Source organism: Oncorhynchus nerka, linkage group LG19 (assembly GCF_034236695.1).
Source record: "Oncorhynchus nerka isolate Pitt River linkage group LG19, Oner_Uvic_2.0, whole genome shotgun sequence".
Lineage (NCBI taxonomy): Eukaryota > Metazoa > Chordata > Actinopteri > Salmoniformes > Salmonidae > Oncorhynchus > Oncorhynchus nerka.
The window spans coordinates 36,761,077-36,786,976 of NC_088414.1; the positions used below are offsets into that span (position 1 = coordinate 36,761,077).

At 46.2% G+C, this 25,900-nt stretch overlaps 1 protein-coding gene across 1 annotated transcript in view; it reads left to right on the forward strand.

The window, feature by feature from the left end:
* Positions 1-25,900, forward strand: part of LOC115146820 (A disintegrin and metalloproteinase with thrombospondin motifs 2-like) — a 113,326-nt gene that overhangs the window by 83,075 nt on the left and 4,351 nt on the right. Inside the window, exons 5-21 of the mRNA XM_029688835.1 lie at positions 4,951-5,034; positions 6,068-6,224; positions 6,683-6,788; positions 8,060-8,206; positions 10,589-10,721; positions 12,309-12,422; positions 12,542-12,687; positions 12,813-12,988; positions 14,559-14,692; positions 20,164-20,287; positions 20,562-20,642; positions 21,127-21,290; positions 22,090-22,246; positions 23,034-23,166; positions 23,564-23,771; positions 23,978-24,107; positions 24,203-24,277. Coding sequence (XP_029544695.1) covers positions 4,951-5,034; positions 6,068-6,224; positions 6,683-6,788; positions 8,060-8,206; positions 10,589-10,721; positions 12,309-12,422; positions 12,542-12,687; positions 12,813-12,988; positions 14,559-14,692; positions 20,164-20,287; positions 20,562-20,642; positions 21,127-21,290; positions 22,090-22,246; positions 23,034-23,166; positions 23,564-23,771; positions 23,978-24,107; positions 24,203-24,277 — 2,269 coding nt within the window. The remainder of the gene's footprint in view (positions 1-4,950; positions 5,035-6,067; positions 6,225-6,682; positions 6,789-8,059; positions 8,207-10,588; positions 10,722-12,308; positions 12,423-12,541; positions 12,688-12,812; positions 12,989-14,558; positions 14,693-20,163; positions 20,288-20,561; positions 20,643-21,126; positions 21,291-22,089; positions 22,247-23,033; positions 23,167-23,563; positions 23,772-23,977; positions 24,108-24,202; positions 24,278-25,900) is intronic.

The following is a 25,900-nucleotide window of genomic DNA, read 5'->3' on the forward strand; positions in this document are numbered from 1 at the left end:
GGCATTATCAAGTGCTTGTCAAATTGTGAATGAGAGACTGATGAAGTGTGTACATCCTGCGCAAAAAAACAAAGCAGAGCTCATGCTTTTCAAGCAACTTTTTTCAAATCATCATTAGAGTCACATCATGCAGCCTTACAATGTATACAAATGTAAACATATAGCCCAACATTTGTAGAACAACTAAAGTTAAATTATTAACTCTAAATGAAGCATATAGGAGTACCTGTTTCTTTGTTAACCGCTCAACACAGAATAGCCTCATCTGCGCACTCCCTCAAATCATTTGTTCAATTGTATTCTTCATACTATAAAATAACGCCACAGCGCTAGGTGCATCTCAATATTAGTGTTCATAATGTTTTATATGGTAATTGTATGTGTGGAGACTTTTTGAATAGGACCTCCTCTCAGAGAGAGAGACACATTTATATCACATTACAGGAAGAGCATTTCTGGGGAAGAGGTGCATTTCTAGAAAGAGGTGCATTACTGGGGAAGAGGTGCATTTCTAGAAAGAGGTACATTTCTGGGGAAGAGGTGCAAACTAATGATGCATTGATCAAATTCCAACATATCAATGTCAGATGGAGATATACCAGGTACTGTTAACCAGGTGCTGTTAACCAGGTGCTGTTAACCAGGTGCTATTAACCAGGTGCTGTTAACCAGGTGCTGTTTCTTTATTTATTTTTTATTTCACCTTTATTTAACCAGGTAAGCAAGTTGAGAACAAGTTCTCATTTACAATTGCGACCTGGCCAAGATAAAGCAAAGCAGTTCGACACATACAACGACACAGAGTTACACATGGAGTAAAACAAACATACAGTCAATAATACAGTAAAAAAACAAGTCTATATACAATGTGAGCAAATTAGGTGAGAAGGGAGGTAAAGGCAAAAAAGGCCATGGTGGCAAAGTAAATACAATATAGCAAGTAGAACACTGGAATGGTAGTTTTGCAATGGAAGAATGTGCAAAGTAGAAATAAAAATAATGGGGTGCAAAGGAGAAAAATAAATAAATAAATTAAATACAGTTGGGAAAGAGGTAGTTGTTTGGGCTAAATTATAGGTGGGCTATGTACAGGTGCAGTAATCTGTAAGATGCTCTGACAGTTGGTGCTTAAAGCTAGTGAGGGAGATAAGTGTTTCCAATTTAAGAGATTTTTGTAGTTTGTTCCAGTCATTGGCAGCAGAGAACTGGAAGGAGAGGCGGCCAAAGAAAGAATTGGTTTTGGGGGTGACTAGAGAGATATACCTGCTGGAGCGTGTGCTACAGGTGGGAGATGCTATGGTGACCAGCGAGCTGAGATAAGGGGGACTTTACCTAGCAGGGTCTTGTAGATGACATGGAGCCAGTGGGTTTGGCGACGAGTATGAAGCGAGGGCCAGCCAACGAGAGCGTACAGGTCGCAATGGTGGGTAGTATATGGGGCTTTGGTGACAAAACGGATTGCACTGTGATAGACTGCATCCAATTTGTTGAGTAGGGTATTGGAGGCTATTTTGTGAATGACATCGCCAAAGTCGAGGATTGGTAGGATGGTCAATTTTACAAGGGTATGTTTGGCAGCATGAGTGAAGGATGCTTTGTTGCGAAATAGGAAGCCAATTCTAGATTTAACTTTGGATTGGAGATGTTTGATATGGGTCTGGAAGGAGAGTTTACAGTCTAACCAGACACCTAAGTATTTGTAGTTGTCCACGTATTCTAAGTCAGAGCCGTCCAGAGTAGTGATGTTGGACAGGCGGGTAGGTGCAGGTAGCGATCGGTTGAAGAGCATGCATTTAGTTTTACTTGTATTTAAGAGCAATTGGAGGCCACGGAAGGAGAGTTGTATGGCATTGAAGCTTGCCTGGAGGGTTGTTAACACAGTGTCCAAAGAAGGGCCGGAAGTATACAGAATGGTGTCGTCTGCGTAGAGGTGGATCAGAGACTCACCAGCAGCAAGAGCGACCTCATTGATGTATACAGAGAAGAGAGTCGGTCCAAGAATTGAACCCTGTGGCACCCCCAAGAGGTCCGGACAGCAGACCCTCCGATTTGACACACTGAACTCTATCAGAGAAGTAGTTGGTGAACCAGGCGAGGCAATCATTTGAGAAACCAAGGCTGTCGAGTCTGCCGATGAGGATGTGGTGGTTGACAGAGTCGAAAGCCTTGGCCAGATCAATGAATACGGCTGCACAGTAATGTTTCTTATCGATGGCGGTTAAGATATCGTTTAGGACCTTGAGCGTGGCTGAGGTGCACCCATGACCAGCTCTGAAACCAGATTGCATAGCAGAGAAGGTATGGTGAGATTCGAAATGGTCGGTAATCTGTTTGTTGACTTGGCTTTCGAAGACCTTAGAAAGGCATGGTAGGATAGATATAGGTCTGTAGCAGTTTGGGTCAAGAGTGTCCCCCCCTTTGAAGAGGGGGATGACCGCAGCTGCTTTCCAATCTTTGGGAATCTCAGATGACACGAAAGAGAGGTTGAACAGGCTAGTAATAGGGGTGGCAACAATTTCGGCAGATAATTTTAGAAAGAAAGGGTCCAGATTGTCTAGCCCGGCTGATTTGTAGGGGTCCAGATTTTCAGCTCTTTCAGAACTTCAGCTGAATGGATTTGGGAGAAGGAGAAATGGGGAAGGCTTGGGCGAGTTGCTGTTGGGGGTGCAGTGCTGTTGACCGGGGTAGGAGTTGCCAGGTGGAAAGCATGGCCAGCCGTAGAAAAATGCTTATTGAAATTCTCAATTATGGTGGATTTATCAGTGGTGACAGTGTTTCCTATCTTCAGTGCAGTGGGCAGCTGGGAGGAGGTGTTCTTATTCTCCATGGACTTTACAGTGTCCCAGAACTTTTTAGAGTTAGTGTTGCAGGAAGCAAATTTCTGCTTGAAAAAGCTAGCCTTGGCTTTTCTAACTGCCTGTGTATAACGGTTTCTAGCTTCCCTGAACAGCTGCATATCACGGGGGCTGTTCGATGCTAATGCAGAACGCCATAGGATGTTTTTGTGTTGGTTAAGGGCAGTCAGGTCTGGGGAGAACCAAGGGCTATATCTGTTCCTGGTTCTAATTTTCTTGAATGGGACATGTTTATTTATGATTGTTAGGAAGGCATTTTAAAAAAATATCCAGGCATCCTCTACTGACGGGATGAGATCAATATCCTTCCAGGACACCCCGGCCAGGTCGATTAGAAAGGCCTGCTCGCTGAAGTGTTTCAGGGAGCGTTTTACAGTGATGAGTGGAGGTCGTTTGACCGCTGACCCATTACGGATGCAGGCAATGAGGCAGTGATCGCTGAGATCTTGGTTGAAGACAGCAGAGGTGTATTTAGAGGGGAAGTTGGTTAGGATGATATCTATGAGGGTGCCCGTGTTTAAGGCTTTGGGGGGGTACCTGGTAGGTTCATTGATCATTTGTGTGAGATTGAGGGCATCAAGTTTAGATTGTAGGATGGCTGGGGTGTTAAGCATGTTCCAGTTTAGGTCGCCTAGCAGCACGAGCTCTGAAGATAGATGGGGGGCAATCAGTTCACATATGGTGTCCAGAGCACAGCTGGGGGCAGAGGGTGGTCTATAGCAGGCGGCAACGGTGAAAGACTTGTTTTTAGAGAGGTGGATTTTTAAAAGTAGAAGTTCAAATTGTTTGGGTACAGACCTGGATAGTAGGACAGAACTATCTTTGCAGTAGATTGCAACACCGCCCCCTTTGGCAGTTCTATCTTGTCTGAAAATGTTGTAGTTTGGAATTCAAATTTCTGAATTTTTGGTGGTCTTCCTAAGCCAGGATTCAGACACAGCTAGAACATCCGGGTTGGCAGAGTGTGCTAAAGCAGTGAAAAGAACAAACTTAGGGAGGAGGCTTCTAATGTTAACATGCATGAAACCAAGGCTATTACGGTTACAGAAGTCATCAAAAGAGAGCGCCTGGGGAATAGGAGTGGAGCTAGGCACTGCAGGGCCTGGATTCACCTCTACATCGCCAGAGGAACATAGGAGGAGAAGAATAAGGGTACGGCTAAAAGCAATAAGAATTGTTCGTCTAGAACGTCTGGAACAGAGAGTAAAAGGAGGTTTCTGGGGGCGATAAAATAGCATCAAGGTATAATGTACAGACAAAGGTATGGTAGGATGTGAATACAGTGGAGGTAAACCTAGGTATTGAGTGATGAAGAGAGAGATATTGTCTCTAGAAACATCATTGAAACCAGGAGATGTCATTGCATGTGTGGGTGGTGGAACTAATAAGTTGGATAAGGTATAGTGAGCAGGACTAGAGGCTCTACAGTGAAATAAGCCAATAAACACTAACCAGAACAGCAATGGACAAGACATATTGACATTAAGGAGAGGCATCCTTAGTCGAGTGATCAAAAGGGTCCAGGGAGTGGAGAGGTTGGTTTGGGGGTCACGGCGATTTAGACAGCTAGCCAGGACATCGGTAGCAAGCTAGCATAGGATGGAGGTCTGTTGTTAGCCACCTCTTGCGTTCCGTCAGTAGATTAGTGGAGTTCCATGTTGTAGAGGGGATTAGTCCAAATCACAACAACAAAAAATAAATAAAAACAATAGATATAGTTATAGAGGCCCAAGAAGAAACATAATAATAATAAAAATAAATAAATTGTCCGATTGTCTATTTTGAGAGCAGCCGGTAAGACAGCTAACGGTTAGCAGGCCGCAGATGGGCGTTCAGGTAACGTCGCGACGGAGGAGCCAGCCGGATCTCCTTCGGGTAGATAACGTCGGCAGGTGCTGTTAACCAGGTGCTGTTAACCAGGTGCTGTTAACCAGTTGCTGTTAAGGTGATATGCATTCCAAATATCTGGTATTAATGCCCACTCTAGAATGCATTTCTAGCCAATCAAAAATGAGTATTCAACAATGCTGTGGTATAAGATCATGTGCTGTATTGTCAGGCCACATGCCCATGTCTGGTTTGTCTGTCTCTGCAGGTGAATGAGATTTACCAGGATGGTACCCTGGGTGCCCACATCAACGTGGTTCTGGTCCGAATCATCATGTTGTGTCCTGCAAAGGTAAGACACAGTAGGTCTCAGTCATTCACTAACATGGTCAGTGGATGTAACCTGTAGGAGGTAGACCGATCCCCATGTTGAAATACTCTTGTACTCTGGTATTAGGGTGGAGCTCTGTTGGAGCTTGGGGTTGGGTGGGGTTGGTGTGGGGTTGATGGGGGTTAGTGTGGGGTTGATGGGGGTTGGTGTGGGGATGATGGGGGTTGATGTGGGGTTGATGGGGGTTGGTGTGGGGTTGATGGGGGTTGGTGTGGGGTTGATGGGGGGTTGGTGTGGGGTTGGTGGGGTTGGTGTGGGGTTGATGGGGGTTGGTGTGGGGTTGATGGGGGGTTGGTGTGGGGTTGATGGGGGTTGATGGGGGTTGATGGGGGTTGGTGTGGGGATGGTGTGGGGTAATGGGGGTTGGTGGGGGTTGGTGTGGGGTTGGTGGGGGTAATGGGGGGTTGGTGTGGGGTTGGGGGGTTGATGGGGGTTGGTGTGGGGTAATGGGGGTTGGTGGGGGTTTGGTGTGGGGTTGATGGGGGATTGGTGTGGGGTTGATGTGGGGTTAGTAGGGGGTTGATGCGGTAGGAGATCAGTTTGTGTTTTGCCCTCTCCCTGTCTGTCTGTATAATGTTTAAGATGCCACCCCCCAATTATTTTTTTTAAGATTTAAAGAAAATAATCCACCTGTACTGTATCTACTTTTGGTAACAGTGTATTTAATAGTAAAACCCCGTTACCATAGCTACAGAATAAGGCTTTTTCTCATTTGGTGTGTTAGGTGTTACATGAATTGTATTATGGATTGCCTGTGATTGCCAGTTTATATGAGAGAATTCCTAATTTGCTGTCATGGCATCGGTGTGTCACCTCTAAGGCATTTGGAACTTCAAGAGTACCACCTACTGGCTCGCAGGATATGCCACGAATACTTTGGAGAGTCATTTCAATGCACTGCAGACATTCTGGGAAATATACAACATCCTCTTACAGAGTTTGTAAGAAGGGACTGAGTACATGTGGTGACAGTCCTTTCCTGTATTGGCTCCAGTCTTTGAGTCTGATAGAGCTGGGGAACCCGTCTCAGAGTCTGGAGAATGTATGTCGCTGGGCCTTCCTGCAGCAGAAGGAAGACAGGGGTGATGCAGAGTACCATGACCATGCCATCTTCCTCACCAGACAGGAGTTTGGCCCCTCCGGCATGCAAGGTACTGGACATACTTATTAATGTGCTCTCATACAATATACACATCAGGTGCTCTCGTACAATATACACATCAGTTGTGTGCATACAGTATACACACTCCTTTCTCTCTCTCTCTCTCTCTCTCTCTCTCTCTCTTTCTCTCCTTTCTCTCTCTCTCTCTCTCTCGCTTTCAATTAAATTAAATTAGCTTTATTTGCATGACGTAACAATGTATGTATTGCCAAAGCTTACTTTGGAGATTTACAATATTAACATCATTAAAATAATAATAATCAATATGGTCAAAGGGACAACAGTAACAATAATAATCAAGGGTCAAAATAACCTTACATTGAACAATAACAATTACAATAAGCATAGAGGACAGGTTGTCTCTCTCTCTCTCACACACTTTTTCCCTCCTCTCCTCTCCTCTCTCTCTCTCTCTCTCTCTTTACCTCTCTTTCTCTCGTTGCTTAGGTTACGCTCCTGTGACGGGTATGTGCCACCCAGTGCGGAGCTGCACTCTCAACCACGAGGATGGCTTCTCCTCTGCCTTCGTTGTGGCACACGAGACTGGACACGTGTGAGACACACTTATACACACACACCATTCAACATACAGTATACACACACCATTCAACACACAGTATACACACACCATTCAACACAGTATACACACACCATTCAACACAGTATACACACACCATTCAACACAGTATACACACACCATTCAACACACAGTATACACACACCATTCAACACACAGTATACACACACCATTCAACACAGTATACACACACCATTCAACACAGTATACACAAACACTGTTCAACACAGTATACACACACCATTCAACACAGTATACACAAACACTGTTCAACACAGTATACACACACCATTCAACACACAGTATACACAAACACCATTCAACACACAGTATACACACACCATTCAACACACTGTATACACACACCATTCAACACACAGTATACACACACCATTCAACACACAGTATACACACACCATTCAACACACAGTATACACACACCATTCAACACAGTATACACACACCATTCAACACAGTATACACACACCATTCAACACAATACACACACACCATTCAACACACAGTATACACACACCATTCAACACAGTATACACACACCATTCAACACACAGTATACACACACCATTCAACACACAGTATACACACACCATTCAACACACAATATACACAAACACCATTCAACACAGTATACACAAACACCATTCAACACACAATATACACAAACACCATTCAACACAGTATACACACACCGTTCAACACACTGTATACACACACCGTTCAACACACTGTATACACACACCATTCAACACACAGTATACACACACCATTCAACACAGTATACACAAACACTGTTCAACACACTGTATACACACACCATTCAACACACAGTATACACACACCATTCAACACACAGTATACACACACCATTCAACACACTGTATACACACACCATTCAACACACAGTATACACACACCATTCAACACACAGTATACACACACCATTCAACACAGTATACACACACACCATTCAACACACAGTATACACACACCATTCAACACAGTATACACACACCATTCAACACAGTATACACAAACACTGTTCAACACAGTATACACAAACACCATTCAACACACAGTATACACAAACACATGTATTACTACAGTTAGAGGCATTTACATTTTGTAGGTTAACTCTATTGAAAATGAATACAGCACACGGTACACCTGCATGCATACTCCCAGACGTGTAATTAGTGCCTACTGTTTATGTGACGCCCCCCTGACAGGCTGGGTATGGAGCACGATGGCCCCCCTGGTAATGAATGTGGTGATGAGGTTCCCATGGGAAGCATCATGGCCCCTCTGGTGCAGGCTGCCTTCCATCGATTCCACTGGTCCCGATGCAGCCAGGAGGAGCTCAACAAGTACCTGAAGTGAGTCCAGGTCAACCCTGACCTCTGACCTCTCTCTGGTGCCACAGTCATACACATCTCTACCCCAGAATAACATGGCTTTATGTTGTCTTATGGTCTTGTACAGATTAGGTTATTAATTATGGAGGGAGGGAGATCTCTGTGTGTGTATTGCAGCCATGTGGCTCATCCCTTATGGCAGGGTTCCAAACAAATGGTTTGGTGGTTTGAGGAAAATATACAGTGGGGAGAACAAGTATTTGATATACTGCCGATTTTGCAGGTTTTCCAATTTACAAAACATGTAGAGGTCTGTAATTCTTATCATAGGTACACTTCAACTGTGAGAGACGGAATCTAAAACAAAAATCCAGAAAATCACATTGTATGATTTTTAAGTAATTAATTTGCATTTTATTGCATGACATAAGTATTTGATACATCAGAAAAGCAGAACTTAAAATTTGGTACAGAAACCTTTATTTGCAATTACAGAGATCATACGTTTCCTGTAGTTCTTGACCAGGTTTGCACACACTGCAGCAGGGATTTTGGCCCACTCCTCCATACAGACCTTCTCCAAATCCTTCAGGTTTCAGGGCTGTCGCTGGGCAATACGGACTTTCAGCTCCCTCCAAAGATTTTCGATTGGGTTCAGGACCTTGAGATGCTACTTACGGAGCCACTCCTTAGTTGCCCTGGCTGTGTGTTTCGGGTCGTTGTCATGCTGGAAGACCCAGCCACGACCCATCTTCAATGCTCTTACTGAGGGAAGGACGTTGTTGGCCAAGATCTCGCGATACATAGCCCCATCCATCCTCCCCTCAATACGGTGCAGTCATCCTGTCCCCTTTGCAGAAAAGCATCCCCAAAGAATTATGTTTCCAACTCCATGCTTCACAGTTGGGATGGTGTTCTTGGGGTTGTACTCATCCTTCTTCTACCTCCAAACACGGCGAGTGGAGTTTAGACCAAAAAGCTCTATTTTTGTCTCATCAGACCACATGACCTTCTCCCATTCCTCCTCTGGATCATCCAGATGGTCATTGGCAAACTTCAGATGGGCCTGGACATGCGCTGGCTTGAGCAGGGGGACCTTGTATGCGCTGCAGGATTTTAATCCATGACGGCGTAGTGTGGTTTTCTTTGAGACTGTGGTCCCAGCTCTCTTCAGGTCATTGACCAGGTCCTGCCGTGTAGTTCTGGGCTGATCCCTCACCTTCCTCATGATCATTGATGCCCCACGAGTTGAGATCTTGCATGGAGCACCAGACAGAGGGTGATTGACCGTCATCTTGAACTTCATCCATTTTCTAATAATTGCATCAACAGTTGTTGCCTTCTCACCAAGCTGCTTGCCTATTGTCCTGTAGCCCATCCCAGCCTTGTGCAGGTCTACAATTCTATCCCTGATGTCCTTACACAGCTCTCTGGTCTTGGCCATTGTGGAGAGGTCGGAGTCTGTTTGATTGAGTGTGTGGACAGGTGTCTTTTCTACAGGTAACGAGTTCAAACAGGTGCAGTTAATACAGGTAATGAGTGGAGAACAGGAGGGCTTCTTAAAGAAAAACTAACAGGTCTGTGAGAGCCGGAATTCTTACTGGTTGGTAGGTGATCAAATACTTATGTCATGCAATAAAATGCAAATTAATTACTTAAAAATCATACAATGTGATTTTCTGGATTTTTGCACCGTATTGAGGGGAGGATGGATGGGGCTATGTATCGCGAGATCTTGGCCAACAACGTCCTTCCCTCAGTAAGAGCATTGAAGATGGGTCGTGGCTGGGTCTTGTGATTTTCTGGATTTTTGTTTTAGATTCCGTCTCTCACAGTTGAAGTGTACCTATGATAAAAATGACAGACCTCTACATGCTTTGTAAGTAGGAAAACCTGCAAAATCGGCAGTGTATCAAATACTTGTTCTCCCCACTGTAATTCATATAGTTTAAAATGACTAAAACCAAATGGAAACTGTGTAGAAATGATAATGGACCTACATTCATACAGTTTCTTGACTGTTCAACTCACTAATAATCAATGTGCACCATCAATTGACCCCCACACCTCTCTGATTCAGAGGGGTTGGGTTAGATGCGGAAGACACATTTCAGTTGATGGCATTCAGTTGTACAACTGACTAGGAATCCCCTTTCCCATTCCCTTACATTTATACAGTTTCTTGACTGACCAGCTCACCAGTAATCACTAGACATTCAAGGAGCATCGAAAATTCCAAAAAACGATTGATAGAGAACTTTGCAAATGTAAACATTTTTGACGCCCTTGCCTTATGGGATTACAGTGTTAAACACAATGAATATTCAATTTTGAGATAATTAATTAAACTGATAGATCTTAACCAAACCCTTCAACTCCAATGAATATGTTTTCCTCCCACAGCTCGTATGACTGTCTCCGTGACGACCCCTTCGACCATGACTGGCCGGCGTTGCCACAGTTACCAGGGATCCACTACTCTATGGACGAGCAGTGTCGCTTTGACTTTGGCGCCGGCTACACCATGTGCACGGCGGTGAGTCCTTCATCAACCTCACAGCCATATGTACCCGTATGCCCAAACAAGCTGTCGCCACACCAGCAGTGTCTAGCGCTGCTACCAATTTAATTGAATAGCCATCTCTTAGAAAGGTCACCATCTGGGCCCCAATGATGCTCAAATCCGACGAAGCCTGAGCTTCACACCAGCATCTCTCTTATGACCATCGTCCTTGACTTCATTCCTTGACTTCCTCCTTGACCCCTTTAACTAGGTCAAGGTCGGGGCGTGACCATAAAACTGTATACCATCTTAGCTTTTAAGGCATCCAGGGAAGCAAATATGATTTTTTTATGAACTCATGAGTTAAAAGCAGGCTGACTTCATCTGTTGGTGCAGTATGACCTCTTTAGATGAAAAAACACAGAACAATGCCGAACAAGTTTAATTGTCCCTCTTTAAAGAGGAAAGCTGCATGTCAGTTATATTTACATGTGTTTCATTGTTTTGTTTCAAAAAGGCTGAACCTATTTGGGCGAGATGGTTTTTGTTTGATGTGGAAAGAAGAAAATGAAAACAGCTGTAAGAGCGGGTTTCTGGATCACATTCTGGAGTAAATTGGAGGGAGTGTCTTTTGGATGCTTTGCTTCAATTTCTTGTCAAACTATTTCCTTAGCTGCAAAGGGTGGCCCGTTCAGCAAAGCAGGTAAGGCATCAGCCTAGGTCAGAGAAGTGTGTCCATAGCTTCTTTGTCTAATGTTGTCCACAAACCAGGTGTCTGCCAGGGTGTTGTTCTATGTCACCGTCTATTCTTTGCGACATTGATGAACGTTTGTGTCGTTCAGAGCTAGTATATTATGAATCTGGTGCCCTGTAAGGTGACGTATGTTACAGACCTGTCTTCGTGTGTACACACACACCCACACGTAAACATGCCTCCATGCTGTTTTCCATGTCTTTAGGTTCAGGTTACATGTATGTTCTCACACAGGTTGTTATTTGGATTGATGGTGACGGAATAAGCAAAGATGGGGTGATTTCAATGTAGTCTAAATCACTGTCGTTAAGTCGTGACTCGTGAAACACACTCCTGCGAATGTGTCTGACTGTACTGTGCTGGGAGTAAGACACACTATGTAAACAGAACTAGTGCATCTGACCAAATCACGGCAGATTTGAGTTCTGGGTTAAGCAAGATTATGCTGTGAGTGACAACATGTTTTGATATAGATTCATAGTATGGTTTCTTCGTTCTACTGTATGTACTTCACGTGTTCAATGTCTTGTTGCATCAGATTTGACATGTTCAATGTCTCGTTGCATCAGATTTGACATGTTCAATGTCTTGTTGAATGACCATGGTAATGTTTGTGCTTCACAACATGTAAATATTAACATAGACATCCTTAATGACAGTATTAATTGTTGTTCTGACTAGACCCTAACTATTCACAATATTAGAGCTACATTGGGCAGATATAGTATTCAGTGAATGCCACCAGCGCCAATTTTGGACGGTTGTGTACATACACTACAGTTTATGTTTTCTTGGTTGACATGTTAAGGCTGAGGGAAGCTTTCTTGATCAGCATCTGAGAGAGAGCATGAATCTGTTTCTTTTAGTACAGCACCTACGACCCCTGCACGCAGCTCTGGTGCAGTCACCCAGACAACCCATTCTTCTGCAAAACCAAGAAAGGTCCGCCCATCGACGGCACTACGTGTGCAGCAGGGAAGGTACGAAAGGTTCCTCTTTACATGCTAGTGCTTTGCTTCAATGTTTCTGTCAACATATGCAGTGACAACTCTCTTCGTCGCTCTCTCTCTCTCTCTTCCTCTCTTTCCCTCTCTTTCAGCACTGCTTCAAGGGTTACTGCATGAAGTTGACCCCAGACATTCTGAGACAGGATGGTGCCTGGGGCCAGTGGAGTAACTTTGGCTCCTGCTCCCGTACCTGTGGGGGTGGTGTGCGCTTCCGGACCCGTCAGTGTGACAACCCAATGTGAGTACAGCACAAGACGACAAGCTGATAGGTGTGCTTTAACTCTCTGTTAACGATAGGAAAGTGTCTATAATGTCTCAAATGTAAAGGAACTCCCGCTGTCTCTCTCCTTTTCCCTAACTCAGCCCTGCCAATGGAGGACGTACCTGCTATGGCAACAGCTATGAGTTCCAGCTGTGTAACCTAGAGGAGTGTTCCAAGCCCTTAGTTGACTTCAGGGAGGAGCAGTGCAAGATGTGGGAGCCCTACTTTGAGTATGATAACACCAAGCACCACTGGCTGCCCTATGAGCATCCTGACAGTAAGTCCACAGTGCTGCCTGGCTGGGAGTCAAAAGGCTTTGAAAAAGACAGAGGGACCAGTGAAGTGTTCATTCAGGCCCTATTTTTAGAAATGGGGACTGTGTCATAGCATAACTACCACTGTCTTGACAATGAGTTATTTACCCATACGTTAAATACATTGAAGCAAGTACACTCACATAAATGGACACAATAGGTTTGACATGCAGAAAACAAGACCCAACTATTTGCCATATTTTTACACTAAGAATAGAAGCTGAATATAAGAATTCTCCATCCTATCACCTCTCCATTTTGATTAGTACTTTCTGTGCATGCCTTTCCCTCTGTACTGTCCAGAGATTGGACCAGTAAGCATAGGAGGTTTATAATGCCCTCACAGCAGCTGTTACCACTCAGGCCAGATGTGTTTTTTACTCAGAAGTTGGCTTGGAGGTTCTGTTGAGGCAGAGAGAGGAAAAAGTGTACACCACTGCTCTCATTTTCCCATTGTGAGGCCAGGACTTCCAAACCATTATAAAACTCTGAAGTTACATAACGTGGCCCATAGCAAAACAGACAGCTTAGCTTTAGGTGGAGAGAAGGGGGAGGAGGAGGAGGAGAGTAGGGGGAAGGGGATGAGAAGGAGGACAAGGAGGGGAAGAGGAGGAGGAGGACAAGGAGGGGGAAGAGGAAGAGGAGGAAGAGAAGGAGGGGGAAGAGGAGGAGGGGGATAGGCATCTGGCTGCACTGACATCCACATTACTTCACAGGGCTTCACAGTGTATTACCCAGTAGCTCAAGTCTCTGGACAATCATAATGATTGAGTGGGATCAGAAGAGTAAACCTGGGTTTTGAGGACTGATTGGTTTACTGAGGAATCTGAGAGGCCCCGGCTCAAACAAATACCCAGACAGCACTGCTGGTACACACACACACACACACACAGACACACACACATAAGCAGGCCACGCCATATCCACATGTCGAGGGAACATTGGTCAGGCCAGTGTTTGAATAAGGACACATGGAAAGGTCATTACTGAGAAATCTCCTGCTTTCCTCCACGGTGGAAGATTGTTACTGCTTTTTTTGATTAGCTTTATAAATGAAGGGTCTCTTTACTCCCTGAAACTGCCTCTTCCATGCTTGTGTTGTTATAGTCTTACATCTGTATCATCATGACTAGAGTGCCGGCATACTGCCCTTAGCTGTGGTATATTGGCCATATACCACAAACCTCTGAGGTGCCTTAATGCTATTATAAACTGGTTACCAATGTTTTGTCATACCCGTGGTATACGGTCTGATATACCACGGCTGTCAGTCAATCAGCATTCAGGGTTCGAACCACCCAGTTTATAATTTATAATTCTAAATACTGTTTGTTCAGATTTCCACAGTTTACCATGCCAGTGACTTAGAAGTCATGCATGTCTCTAGAAAAACACATATTGTTACTACCTTAATGAAAGCCTGTTCAAAAGGTTAACACAGTAGTCAAAGAAAGCTGAAGACTTCTGTATGACGATAATTCCTTCATTAACCCCTGTATCCTGTCCCCCTCTCCTCTGCTCTCTGTACTGTAGTTGATGAGAGATGCGAGCTCTACTGCCAGTCTAAGGAGACAGGAGATGTGGTGGCCATGAACAGGATGGTGCACGATGGCACACGCTGCTCCTACAAAGACTCCTACAGTATCTGTGTGCGGGGAGACTGTGAGGTAGGCATCGCCCCGGTCTTGTGGCCTTTTTCCACAAGTCATGCATGAAGGAACATTATCCTCCTCATTAAATATTACCGTAAACGTTAAGTTGTCTTATACAATCTGCTGCTACTGGCTAGTTCCTCTGGTAGGGAGCTTATGAAGTTAGGACTGTTTTTCATATAGGTTTGATAAACTGTTATCCATACTGATGAGAACCACTGCACCCACATGCATATTCAGTCACGCACACACTCTCTTTGTCCTGAATGACCCATCCAGGTCCACTCCTCTCCCTGATCCCATACTCCCATACACTGACCCATCCAGGTTCACTCCTCTCCTTGATCCCAAACTCCCATCCAGGTTCACTCCTCTCCCTGATCCTCTACTCCCATACACTGACCCATCCAGGTTCACTCCTCTCCCTGATCCCATACACTGACCCATCCAGGTTCACTCCTCTCCCTGATCCCATACTCCCATACACTGATCCATCCAGGTTCACTCCTCTCCCTGATCCCATACTCCCATACACTGACCCATCCAGGTCCACTCCTCTCCCTGATCCCATACACTGACCCATCCAGGTTCACTCCTCTCCCTGATCCCATACTCCCATACACTGATCCATCCAGGTTCACTCCTCTCCCTGATCCCATACTCCCATACACTGACCCATCCAGGACCACTCCTCTCCCCGATCCCATACACTGACCCATCCAGGTTCACTCCTCTCCCTGATCCCATACTCCCATACACTGACCCATCCAGGTCCACTCCTCTCCCTGATCCTCTACTCCCATACACTGATCCATCCAGGTTCACTCCTCTCCCTGATCCCATACTCCCATACACTGATCCATCCAGGTTCACTCCTCTCCCCGATCCCATACTCCCATACACTGATCCATCCAGGTTCACTCCTCTCCCCGATCCCATACTCCCATACACTGACCCATCCAGGTCCACTCCTCTCCCCGATCCCATACTCCCATACACTGATCCATCCAGGTTCACTCCTCTCCCTGATCCTCTACTCCCATACACTGATCCATCCAGGTCCACTCCTCTCCCCGATCCCATACTCCCATACACTGATCCATCCAGGTCCACTCCTCTCCCTGATCCCATACTCCCATACACTGATCCATCCAGGTCCACTCCTCTCCCCGATCACATACTCCCATACACTGATCCATCCAGGTTCACTCCTCTCCCTGATCCTCTACTCCCATACACTGACCCATCCAGGTCCTCCTCTCCCTGATCCTCTCTCCCATCACTCCATCCAGGTCCACTCCTCTCCCTGAACCTCTACTACCATACACTGATCCATCCAGGTCCACTCCTCTCCCTGATCCCATACACTGATCCATCCAGGTCCACTCCTCTCCCTGATCCCAAACTCCCATACACTGACCCATCCAGGTCCACTCCTCTCCCTGATCCCATACTCCCATACACTGACCCATCCAGGTCCACTCCTCTCCCCGATCCCATACTCCCATACACTGACCCATCCAGGTCCACTCCTCTCCCTGATCCTCTACTCCCATACACTGACCCATCCAGGTCCACTCCTCTCCCTGATCCCATACACTGATCCATCCAGGTCCACTCCTCTCCCTGATCCCATACACTGATCCATCCAGGTCCACTCCTCTCCCCGATCCCATACTCCCATACACTGACCCATCCAGGTCCACTCCTCTCCCTGATCCCATACTCCCATACACTGACCCATCCAGGTCCACTCCTCTCCTTGATCCTCTACTCCCATACACTGACCCATCCAGGTTCACTCCTCTCCCTGATCCCAAACTCCCATACACTGACCCATCCAGGTCCACTCCTCTCCCTGATCCTCTACTCCCATACACTGACCCATCCAGGTTCACTCCTCTCCCTGATCCCATACTCCCATACACTGACCCATCCAGGTTCACTCCTCTCCCTGATCCCATACTCCCATACACTGACCCATCCAGGTCCACGCCTCTCCCTGATCCTCTACTCCCATCCAGGTTCACTCCTCTCCCTGATCCCAAACTCCCATCCAGGTCCACTCCTCTCCCTGATCCCATACTCCCATACACTGACCCATCCAGGTTCACTCCTCTCCCTGATCCTCTACTCCCATACACTGACCCATCCAGGTCCACTCCTCTCCCTGATCCCATACACTGATCCATCCAGGTCCACTCCTCTCCCTGATCCCATACACTGATCCATCCAGGTCCACTCCTCTCCCTGATCCTCTACTCCCATACACTGATCCATCCAGGTTCACTCCTCTCCCTGATCCCAAACTCCCATCCAGGTCCACTCCTCTCCCTGATCCTCTACTCCCATACACTGATCCATCCAGGTCCACTCCTCTCCCTGATCCCATACTCCCATACACTGATCCATCCAGGTTCACTCCTCTCCCTGATCCCATACTCCCATACACTGACCCATCCAGGTCCACTCCTCTCCCTGATCCCATACTCCCATACACTGATCCATCCAGGTCCACTCCTCTCCCTGATCCCAAACTCCCATACACTGATCCATCCAGGTTCACTCCTCTCCCTGATCCTCTACTCCCATACACTGACCCATCCAGGTCCACTCCTCTCCCTGATCCCATATTCCCATACACTGACCCATCCAGGTTCACTCCTCTCCCTGATCCCATATTCCCATACACTGATCCATCCAGGTCCACTCTTCTCCCTGATCCTCTACTCCCATACACTGATCCATCCAGGTTCACTCCTCTCACTGATCCCAAACTCCCATTCAGGTCCACTCCTCTCCCTGATCCCAAACTCCCATACACTGATCCATCCAGGTCCACTCCTCTCCCTGATCCCAAACTCCCATACACTGACCCATCCAGGTCCACTCCTCTCCCTGATCCCAAACTCCCATCCAGGTCCACTCCTCTCCCTGATCCTCTACTCCCATACACTGACCCATCCAGGTCCACTCCTCTCCCTGATCCCAAACTCCCATACACTGATCCATCCAGGTCCACTCCTCTACCTGATCCCAAACTCCCATCCAGGTCCACCCCTCTCCCTGATCCCATACACTGATCCATCCAGGTTCACTCCTCTCCCTGATCCCATACACTGATCCATCCAGGTCCACTCCTCTCCCTGATCCCATACTCCCATACACTGATCCATCCAGGTTCACTCCTCTCCCTGATCCCATACACTGATCCATCCAGGTCCACTCCTCTCCCTGATCCCAAACTCCCATCCAGGTCCACCCCTCTCCCTGATCCCATACACTGATCCATCCAGGTTCACTCCTCTCCCTGATCCCATACACTGATCCATCCAGGTCCACTCCTCTCCCTGATCCCATACTCCCATACACTGACCCATCCAGGTCCACTCCTCTCCCCGATCCCATACTCCCATACACTGATCCATCCAGGTCCACTCCTCTCCCTGATCCCATACTCCCATACACTGACCCATCCAGGTCCACTCCTCTCCCCGATCCCATACTCCCATACACTGACCCATCCAGGTCCACTCCTCTCCCTGATCCTCTACTCCCATACACTGATCCATCCAGGTCCACTCCTCTCCCTGATCCCATACACTGATCCATCCAGGTCCACTCCTCTCCCCGATCCCATACTCCCATACACTGACCCATCCAGGTCCACTCCTCTCCCTGATCCCAAACTCCCATACACTGACCCATCCAGGTCCACTCCTCTCCCTGATCCTCTACTCCCATACACTGATCCATCCAGGTCCACTCTCTCCTGATCCCATACACTGATCCATCCAGGTCCACTCCTCTCCCCGATCCCATACTCCCATACACTGACCCATCCAGGTCCACTCCTCTCCCTGATCCCAAACTCCCATACACTGACCCATCCAGGTCCACTCCTCTCCTTGATCCTCTACTCCCATACACTGACCTATCCAGGTCCACTCCTCTCCCTGATCCTCTACTCCCATACACTGACCCATCCAGGTTCACTCCTCTCCCTGATCCCATACTCCCATACACTGACCCATCCAGGTTCACTCCTCTCCCTGATCCCATACTCCCATACACTGACCCATCCAGGTTCACTCCTCTCCCTGATCCCATACTCCCATACACTGACCCATCCAGGTTCACTCCTCTCCCTGATCCCATACTCCCATACACTGACCCATCCAGGTTCACTCCTCTCCCTGATCCCATACTCCCATACACTGACCCATCCAGGTTCACTTCTCTCCCTGATCCCATACTCCCATACACTGACCCATCCAGGTTCACTCCTCTCCCTGATCCCATACTCCCATACACTGACCCATCTAGGTCCACTCCTCTCCCTGATCCTCTACTCCCATCCAGGTTCACTCCTCTCCCTGATCCCATACTCCCATACACTGACCCATCCAGGTCCACTCCTCTCCCTGATCCCATACACTGATCCATCCAGGTCCACTCCTCTCCCTGATCCCATACACTGATCCATCCAGGTCCACTCCTCTCCCTGATCCTCTACTCCCATACACTGATCCATCCAGGTCCACTCCTCTCCCTGATCCTCTACTCCCATACACTGATCCATCCAGGTCCACTCCTCTCCCTGATCCCATACTCCCATACACTGATCCATCCAGGTTCACTCCTCTCCCTGATCCCATACTCCCATACACTGACCCATCCAGGTCCACTCCTCTCCCTGATCCCATACTCCCATACACTGATCCATCCAGGTCCACTCCTCTCCCTGATCCCAAACTCCCATACACTGATCCATCCAGGTTCACTCCTCTCCCTGATCCCATACACTGATCCATCCAGGTCCACTCCTCTCCCTGATCCCATACTCCCATACACTGATCCATCCAGGTTTACTCCTCTCCCTGATCCCATACACTGATCCATCCAGGTCCACTCCTCTCCCTGATCCCATATTCCCATACACTGACCCATCCAGGTTCACTCCTCTCCCTGATCCCATATTCCCATACACTGATCCATCCAGGTTCACTCCTCTCACTGATCCCAAACTCCCATCCAGGTCCACTCCTCTCCCTGATCCCAAACTCCCATACACTGATCCATCCAGGTCCACTCCTCTCCCTGATCCCAAACTCCCATACACTGATCCATCCAGGTCCACTCCTCTCCCTGATCCCAAACTCCCATCCAGGTCCACTCCTCTCCCTGATCCTCTACTCCCATACACTGACCCATCCAGGTCCACTCCTCTCCCTGATCCCAAACTCCCATCCAGGTCCACCCCTCTCCCTGATCCCATACACTGATCCATCCAGGTCCACCCCTCTCCCTGATCCCAAACTCCCATACACTGACCCATCCAGGTCCACTCCTCTCACTGATCCCATACACTGATCCATCCAGGTCCACTCCTCTCCCTGATCCCAAACTCCCATACACTGATCCATCCAGGTTCACTCCTCTCCCTGATCCCGTACTCCCATACACTGACTCGTATCTCTCAACAGCACGTGGGCTGTGACAACCAGATAGCCTCAGACATGCAGGAGGACAAGTGTGGCATCTGTGGTGGAGACAACTCCAGCTGTAAGATCATCAAGGGGAACTTCACTAGGAGCGCTAAAAAAGAAGGTGAGCCCCTCCTCAACTTCTTCTACCCTCATGTCCAGTAACATGACCCCCACCGCCAACACACACATGTACAATCTCAGATAGGAAACATTGTGTCAACATCCACAGGGATGCTTTTCTCAGTATCTGAAGCTGTTTTTATACCTAGACCAGACTATTGTTCATCAGAAACATTGTGTCAACATCCACAGGGATGCTTTTCTCAGTATCTGAAGCTGTTTTATACCTAGACCAGACTGTTGATCTATTGTATTTTGTTTGTGGTTTGTTTCAGGTTTCCTCAAGATACTTGAAATCCCTCAAGGGGCCAGACATCTGTTGATTCAGGAGTTCAAGGCAACCCCTCACATTCTTGGTAGGTTTATTTATGTTGCTTCTGTGAATATCAGAGTGGCTCGCTAATATCCAGGATGTTGGCCTCTATAAATCAGTAGTCTTTGGCTTGGTTAAGGAAGTTTCTTATTAATTGCTGCTTCAGTCAAGTTTTGGCTGTGTTGAGTTTGAGAGTACAGAATACTTTAGTCGACTACCCATAGTGCATCTGGACTGCTGGGAAGAGATCCAGCTTGGATGCTCATTTATACTGGCTCAAGAATCTAATTTCTTCGCAATTTTTTTCTTAAGGAGAAAATTAAGAAATAACATAAGAACATTTCCCAAAACCTTTTTGAGGAATACCAACTATAACTTTCTTCTTGATTAGGTTTAGTAAATCCAGGCCCTAATGCTCATTATCATAATCCTGACAAATATCTCTGGCTTATCCCTGCCATGATGACCAAGTTGAGAAAAGCAGAGCTCAGCCAATCATCAGTACATCCTGTTCTCCTTGTTGTCAGCTGTAAAGAACCAGGCCACAGGTCATCTGTTCCTGAACGATGAGAACGAGTTTCCAGAGTCCCGTACAGTGATAGAGAAGGGGGTGGAGTGGGAGTACCACAACAATGATGACATGGAGACCATCCAGACCACAGGACCTCTCAGATACACTGTTCTGGTCATGGTGAGTCATTTGTATACACTCAGGTCCCTGGCCAGTACAAATGACTGACATTACCTGAATTGATGTGCACATGTGTAGCGGACATGAGTCAGGCTCATGGTCTCGGGATGAGGTAGCCATTCCTGCGACTTCAAAATAATTGTCGCCATCAACCCAAGAGGGAATTTCCTCTTGGTCTAACGGTGTGTGTGTGTGTGTGTGTGTGTGTGTGTGTGCGGTGTGCGTGCGTGTGGTGTGTGTGTGTGCGGTGTGCGTGCGTGTGGTGTGTGTGCGTGCGTGTGGTGTGTTTGTGTGCGGGGGTTTAGAGCCTGCCCGTTACATATGCCACAGTAATGTTTTTGGTATCATGGTTTAGTCTTTATCCACTTTAAGTTAAAACCACCTCACCAATGAAAATATAGCGGTAGCTTCAGGAAATAATTCAACCTGAAATGTTCTCTGTGTAACGAGTATCCACTATCCAGCCATATTGTTGGCTAAAACCTTAGAGCTTCAGTTTACATCACGTGAAGTTACTTACAGAAAATCCACAGTAGTTACAGAAATGTACCATATCATTGTTTCTGTCATGTTAGCCACGTCTCAAGTTGCTCTATAACTTACTATTAGTCATTAATGTCTGTTGTGTTGTTCAGCACTGACTGACTGGTTATTGTAGCATCCATGATTTGTCTCTTTTGTTTGCATGTTGTTGTCAGAAATCACTAGGTGTTATAGTTCTTCTTTTTCCTTTGTATCAGAGTTCAGCTGTGAACGAGTGTATCGTTTTGGAATTTACAGTATCCTTTCCATCCCACAGATGCGTTCCCACGGTGACTCAAAGGTTACTCTCTCCTACAAGTACTTTCTCCACGAAGAGCTGCAGTCGTCCATAGAAAATAACCTGGTGCAGGAGGACACAGCCTACTTTGAGTGGGCTCTAAAGAAGTGGTCTCACTGCTCTAGGCCCTGTGGAGGTAACAATATAACATCCTCCTGTAGAGGTAACAATATAACGTCCTCCTGTAGAGGTAACAATATAACGTCCTCCTGTAGAGGTAACAATATAACCTCCTCCTGTGGAGGTAACAATATAACCTCCTCCTGTATTCAACTGTCAAATAACCTTGTTGACCAACGGTGTTGGTGCTTCTGCCTCTGCATTTCTTGCTTATAGAGGTTTCAGGCTGGGTTTATGTAAAGCATTTCTTGCTTATAGAGGTTTCAGGCTGGGTTTATGTAAAGCATTTCTTGCTTATAGAGGTTTCAGGCTGGGTTTATGTAAAGCATTTCTTGCTTATAGAGGTTTCAGGCTGGGTTTATGTAAAGCATTTCTTGCTTATAGAGGTTTCAGGCTGGGTTTATGTAAAGCATTTCTTGCTTATAGAGGTTTCAGGCTGGGTTTATGTAAAGCATTTCTTGCTTATAGAGGTTTCAGGCTGGGTTTATGTAAAGCATTTCTTGCTTATAGAGGTTTCAGGCTGGGTTTATGTAAAGCATTTCTTGCTTATAGAGGTTTCAGGCTGGGTTTATGTAAAGCATTTCTTGCTTATAGAGGTTTCAGGCTGGGTTTATGTAAAGCATTTCTTGCTTATAGAGGTTTCAGGCTGGGTTTATGTAAAGCATGTCTTGCTTATAGAGGTTTCAGGCTGGGTTTATGTAAAGCATTTTTTTTAAACTGCCGATGTAGAAAAGAGCTTTATAAAATACATTTGATTGATTGATTTGTTGATGTGAGTGGTATACACTATGTTCCCTCTTTAGGTAAGCAGTACACAAGGTTTGGCTGCAGGAGAAAGTCAGATGGGAAGATGGTCCACCGCACCCTCTGTGTGAACATCGACAAGCCCAGAGCTATCAGCAGGAACTGCAGCCAGAAAGAGTGCTCCCAGCCAGTGTATGTAAATGCATCAGTGTGTCTGTCTGTGTCTATGTGTCTGTCTATGTGTGTGTCTATGTGTGTGTCTGTCTGTGTGTGTGTGTGTGTGTGTGTGTGTATGTGTGTGTGTGTGTGTGTGTGTGTGTGTCTGTGTCTGTCTGTCTGTCTGTCTGTCTGTCTGTCTGTCTGTCTGTCTGTCTGTCTGTCTGTCTGTCTGTCTGTCTGTCTGTCTGTCTGTCTGTCTGTCTGTCTGTCTGTCTGTCTGTCTGTCTGTCTGTCTGTCTGTGTGAATGTTCTATGTAACTATTATTACTAATTCTGTATATAAACTGTTAATATTCCTGTTGTTTCTCAGTAAGTCATTCTATTCCCACTCCTCCTGTATGGTGATGTGTCTGTCTTCTCTAATCTCCAGTTGGATCACTGGGGACTGGCAGGAGTGTAGTTCATCCTGTGGGAAGACTGGCTACCAGACCCGCTCTGTCCTCTGTCTGCAGCCCATCGCCGGCGGTGACCAACGTACCATCCACAGCAAGTACTGTAATGATGACAGGCCAGAGGGACGGCGACCCTGCAATCGCCAGCTCTGCTTTGCCAAGTGGGAAGTAGGACCCTGGTCCCAGGTAGGTCGATGTTGAAAGCCAAATGTGAATATTTCTCCACCATTACTGATAGCATTCCATGCAAACACCTGTTTCCATGAAATCTTGAACAACTCAGAGGTGTGTGTGTGTGTGTGTGTGTGTGTGTGTGTGTGTGTGTGTGTGTGTGTGTGTGTGTGTGTGTGTGTGTGTGTGTGTGTGTGTGTGTGTGTGTGTGTTTCATTTAGTGTTCGGTGACGTGTGGCAACGGGACCCAGGAGCGGCAGGTTTTGTGCAACAGTTCTGATAACTCAGTGGGACTCTGCGTGGAGACAAAACCCATCACACTCAGAACCTGCCAGCTAGTCCCCTGCACAGGTGACTGTCCAATCAGAAAGCCTAACTTATTGAACTCAAGTACATAACAATATAAATGGATTTTTACATCATCCCCTTGTTTGTTTTGTTCTCAGGGGACGGAAGAAACACTTTGATCCAGTGGCTGTCGCGGGCCAACCCAGAACTCCCTGCTCCCAAGATCTCCTCAAGTAAACATCCCCTCTATAGCTCGGAGCGAGGAGTCCGCTGCATGCCTCTGCTCACCTGGGCTCTACCCTTCTCTCTCTGCCTCTCTCTGCAGGGAAGAATGCCCTGATAGTGTCTCTCTCCTCCTCTTCTCCTCTACTCCTCTACACTGGAGGTTGCCTGCCTGTCTGTGGCTTCTCTGCCTGGCTGAGAACGGGAGACTTCCTGTGCTGTGGTCTCTGTCTCTCTGGCTCTTTCTCTCACACGCACAGCGCACACTCTCTCCTTCAGGGGTTTGACTGTACTGTAGGCTGTAGAGCTGGCCTTGAAATCCTCACTGAAGAGAGAAATGGAAGTTATATCCCTGATAAGGCTTTATTAAGTCCTGGCTGTGAGCCTCTGAGACTATAGTCATGGCTTAGCCTCTGTATACGGAGTTGCTCACTGACTGCGTGTTATTGGGTTTGAACCTGGGACTATAGTCATGGCCTAGCCTCTGTATACGGAGTTGCTCACTGACTACGTGTTATTGGGTTTGAACCTGGAGAACTCAAGGGAAGTGAATATGGAGATACACAGTGGATTTGATAACAAGAAGCAGGGGATTTGTTTTGGGAGAAACCTTTCTTCCGTGGCTGTTAACACAAAGGTGAATCTGACTCAGTAACTGGTGTCTGAGGGGCATTGAGAACGGAGCAGAAGACACATGTCCATTGTTCGCTGTAAAATGGACAATAAAGTTTTATTGTCATACAGTATGCATACACAATTATCAATGTAAATAGTTCCACAGAAATAAGGTGTGAGTTACTATATGCCTCTCTATTACTGACTGTTAGCGTATGTGTGTTTTTGTATCCATTCTACCTACATATTTAAGTGAAACATCTAATGAGCAAAAACAATAAATATGGACATTAATATAAGTAACCAGAGCAGAAAGTTTATGCGAAGGTGAGTATGGTTTATTCTCACTTTCACAAAGGAATGTGAATTTTACTCTCAATGCATTTTGTGCAGTAGACAGTGGACACTAACATGTTTCCTTATTTATCTAAATATGCTTGTGTGTTTGTGTAGCATTGTAAGGCGTTAGTTAGTGAAAAAGATGTTCTGATACCTCATGCAGTCATTTTGTCATAAACATCTGGGAAATAGCTTTGCCTTATATTAGGCTTTTGGGAGAAATGAAGACATAATGGCTTTTTTCTTGTTTATCAGAGTGATAAGGAATAGGAGAAGCTTCCTGAGGAAGAAAAGATAACTTGATGTTTACCACAAAATGGATTCTCAGCACCTTCATGTACAAAACAGTGATGGTCATTGATTGTAATTGTATCATGATTGTATCAATGTAGCTCAATTCTGGCAGCTGTGGGGAAAACAATGTGTCAACCAGATTTAAACTGCGACTTGGGAGTATCTACAATATATACAATTATTTTTGCCTATATTCAGTAGCATTTATGACTTTTAGTTTCCCAACTTGGTGACAACAATTAATTGTATGATTTTACCAGCCAACTTGTAGCTAAGGCCTGAACAGATGTGTTCCTTACTATATATTGGGCCAAAATGATTTTTATCAGAGGTACTGGATTAAGTATTTTTAAGCGTATCAAGAGACAGTAAATGTGCTGTTCCTT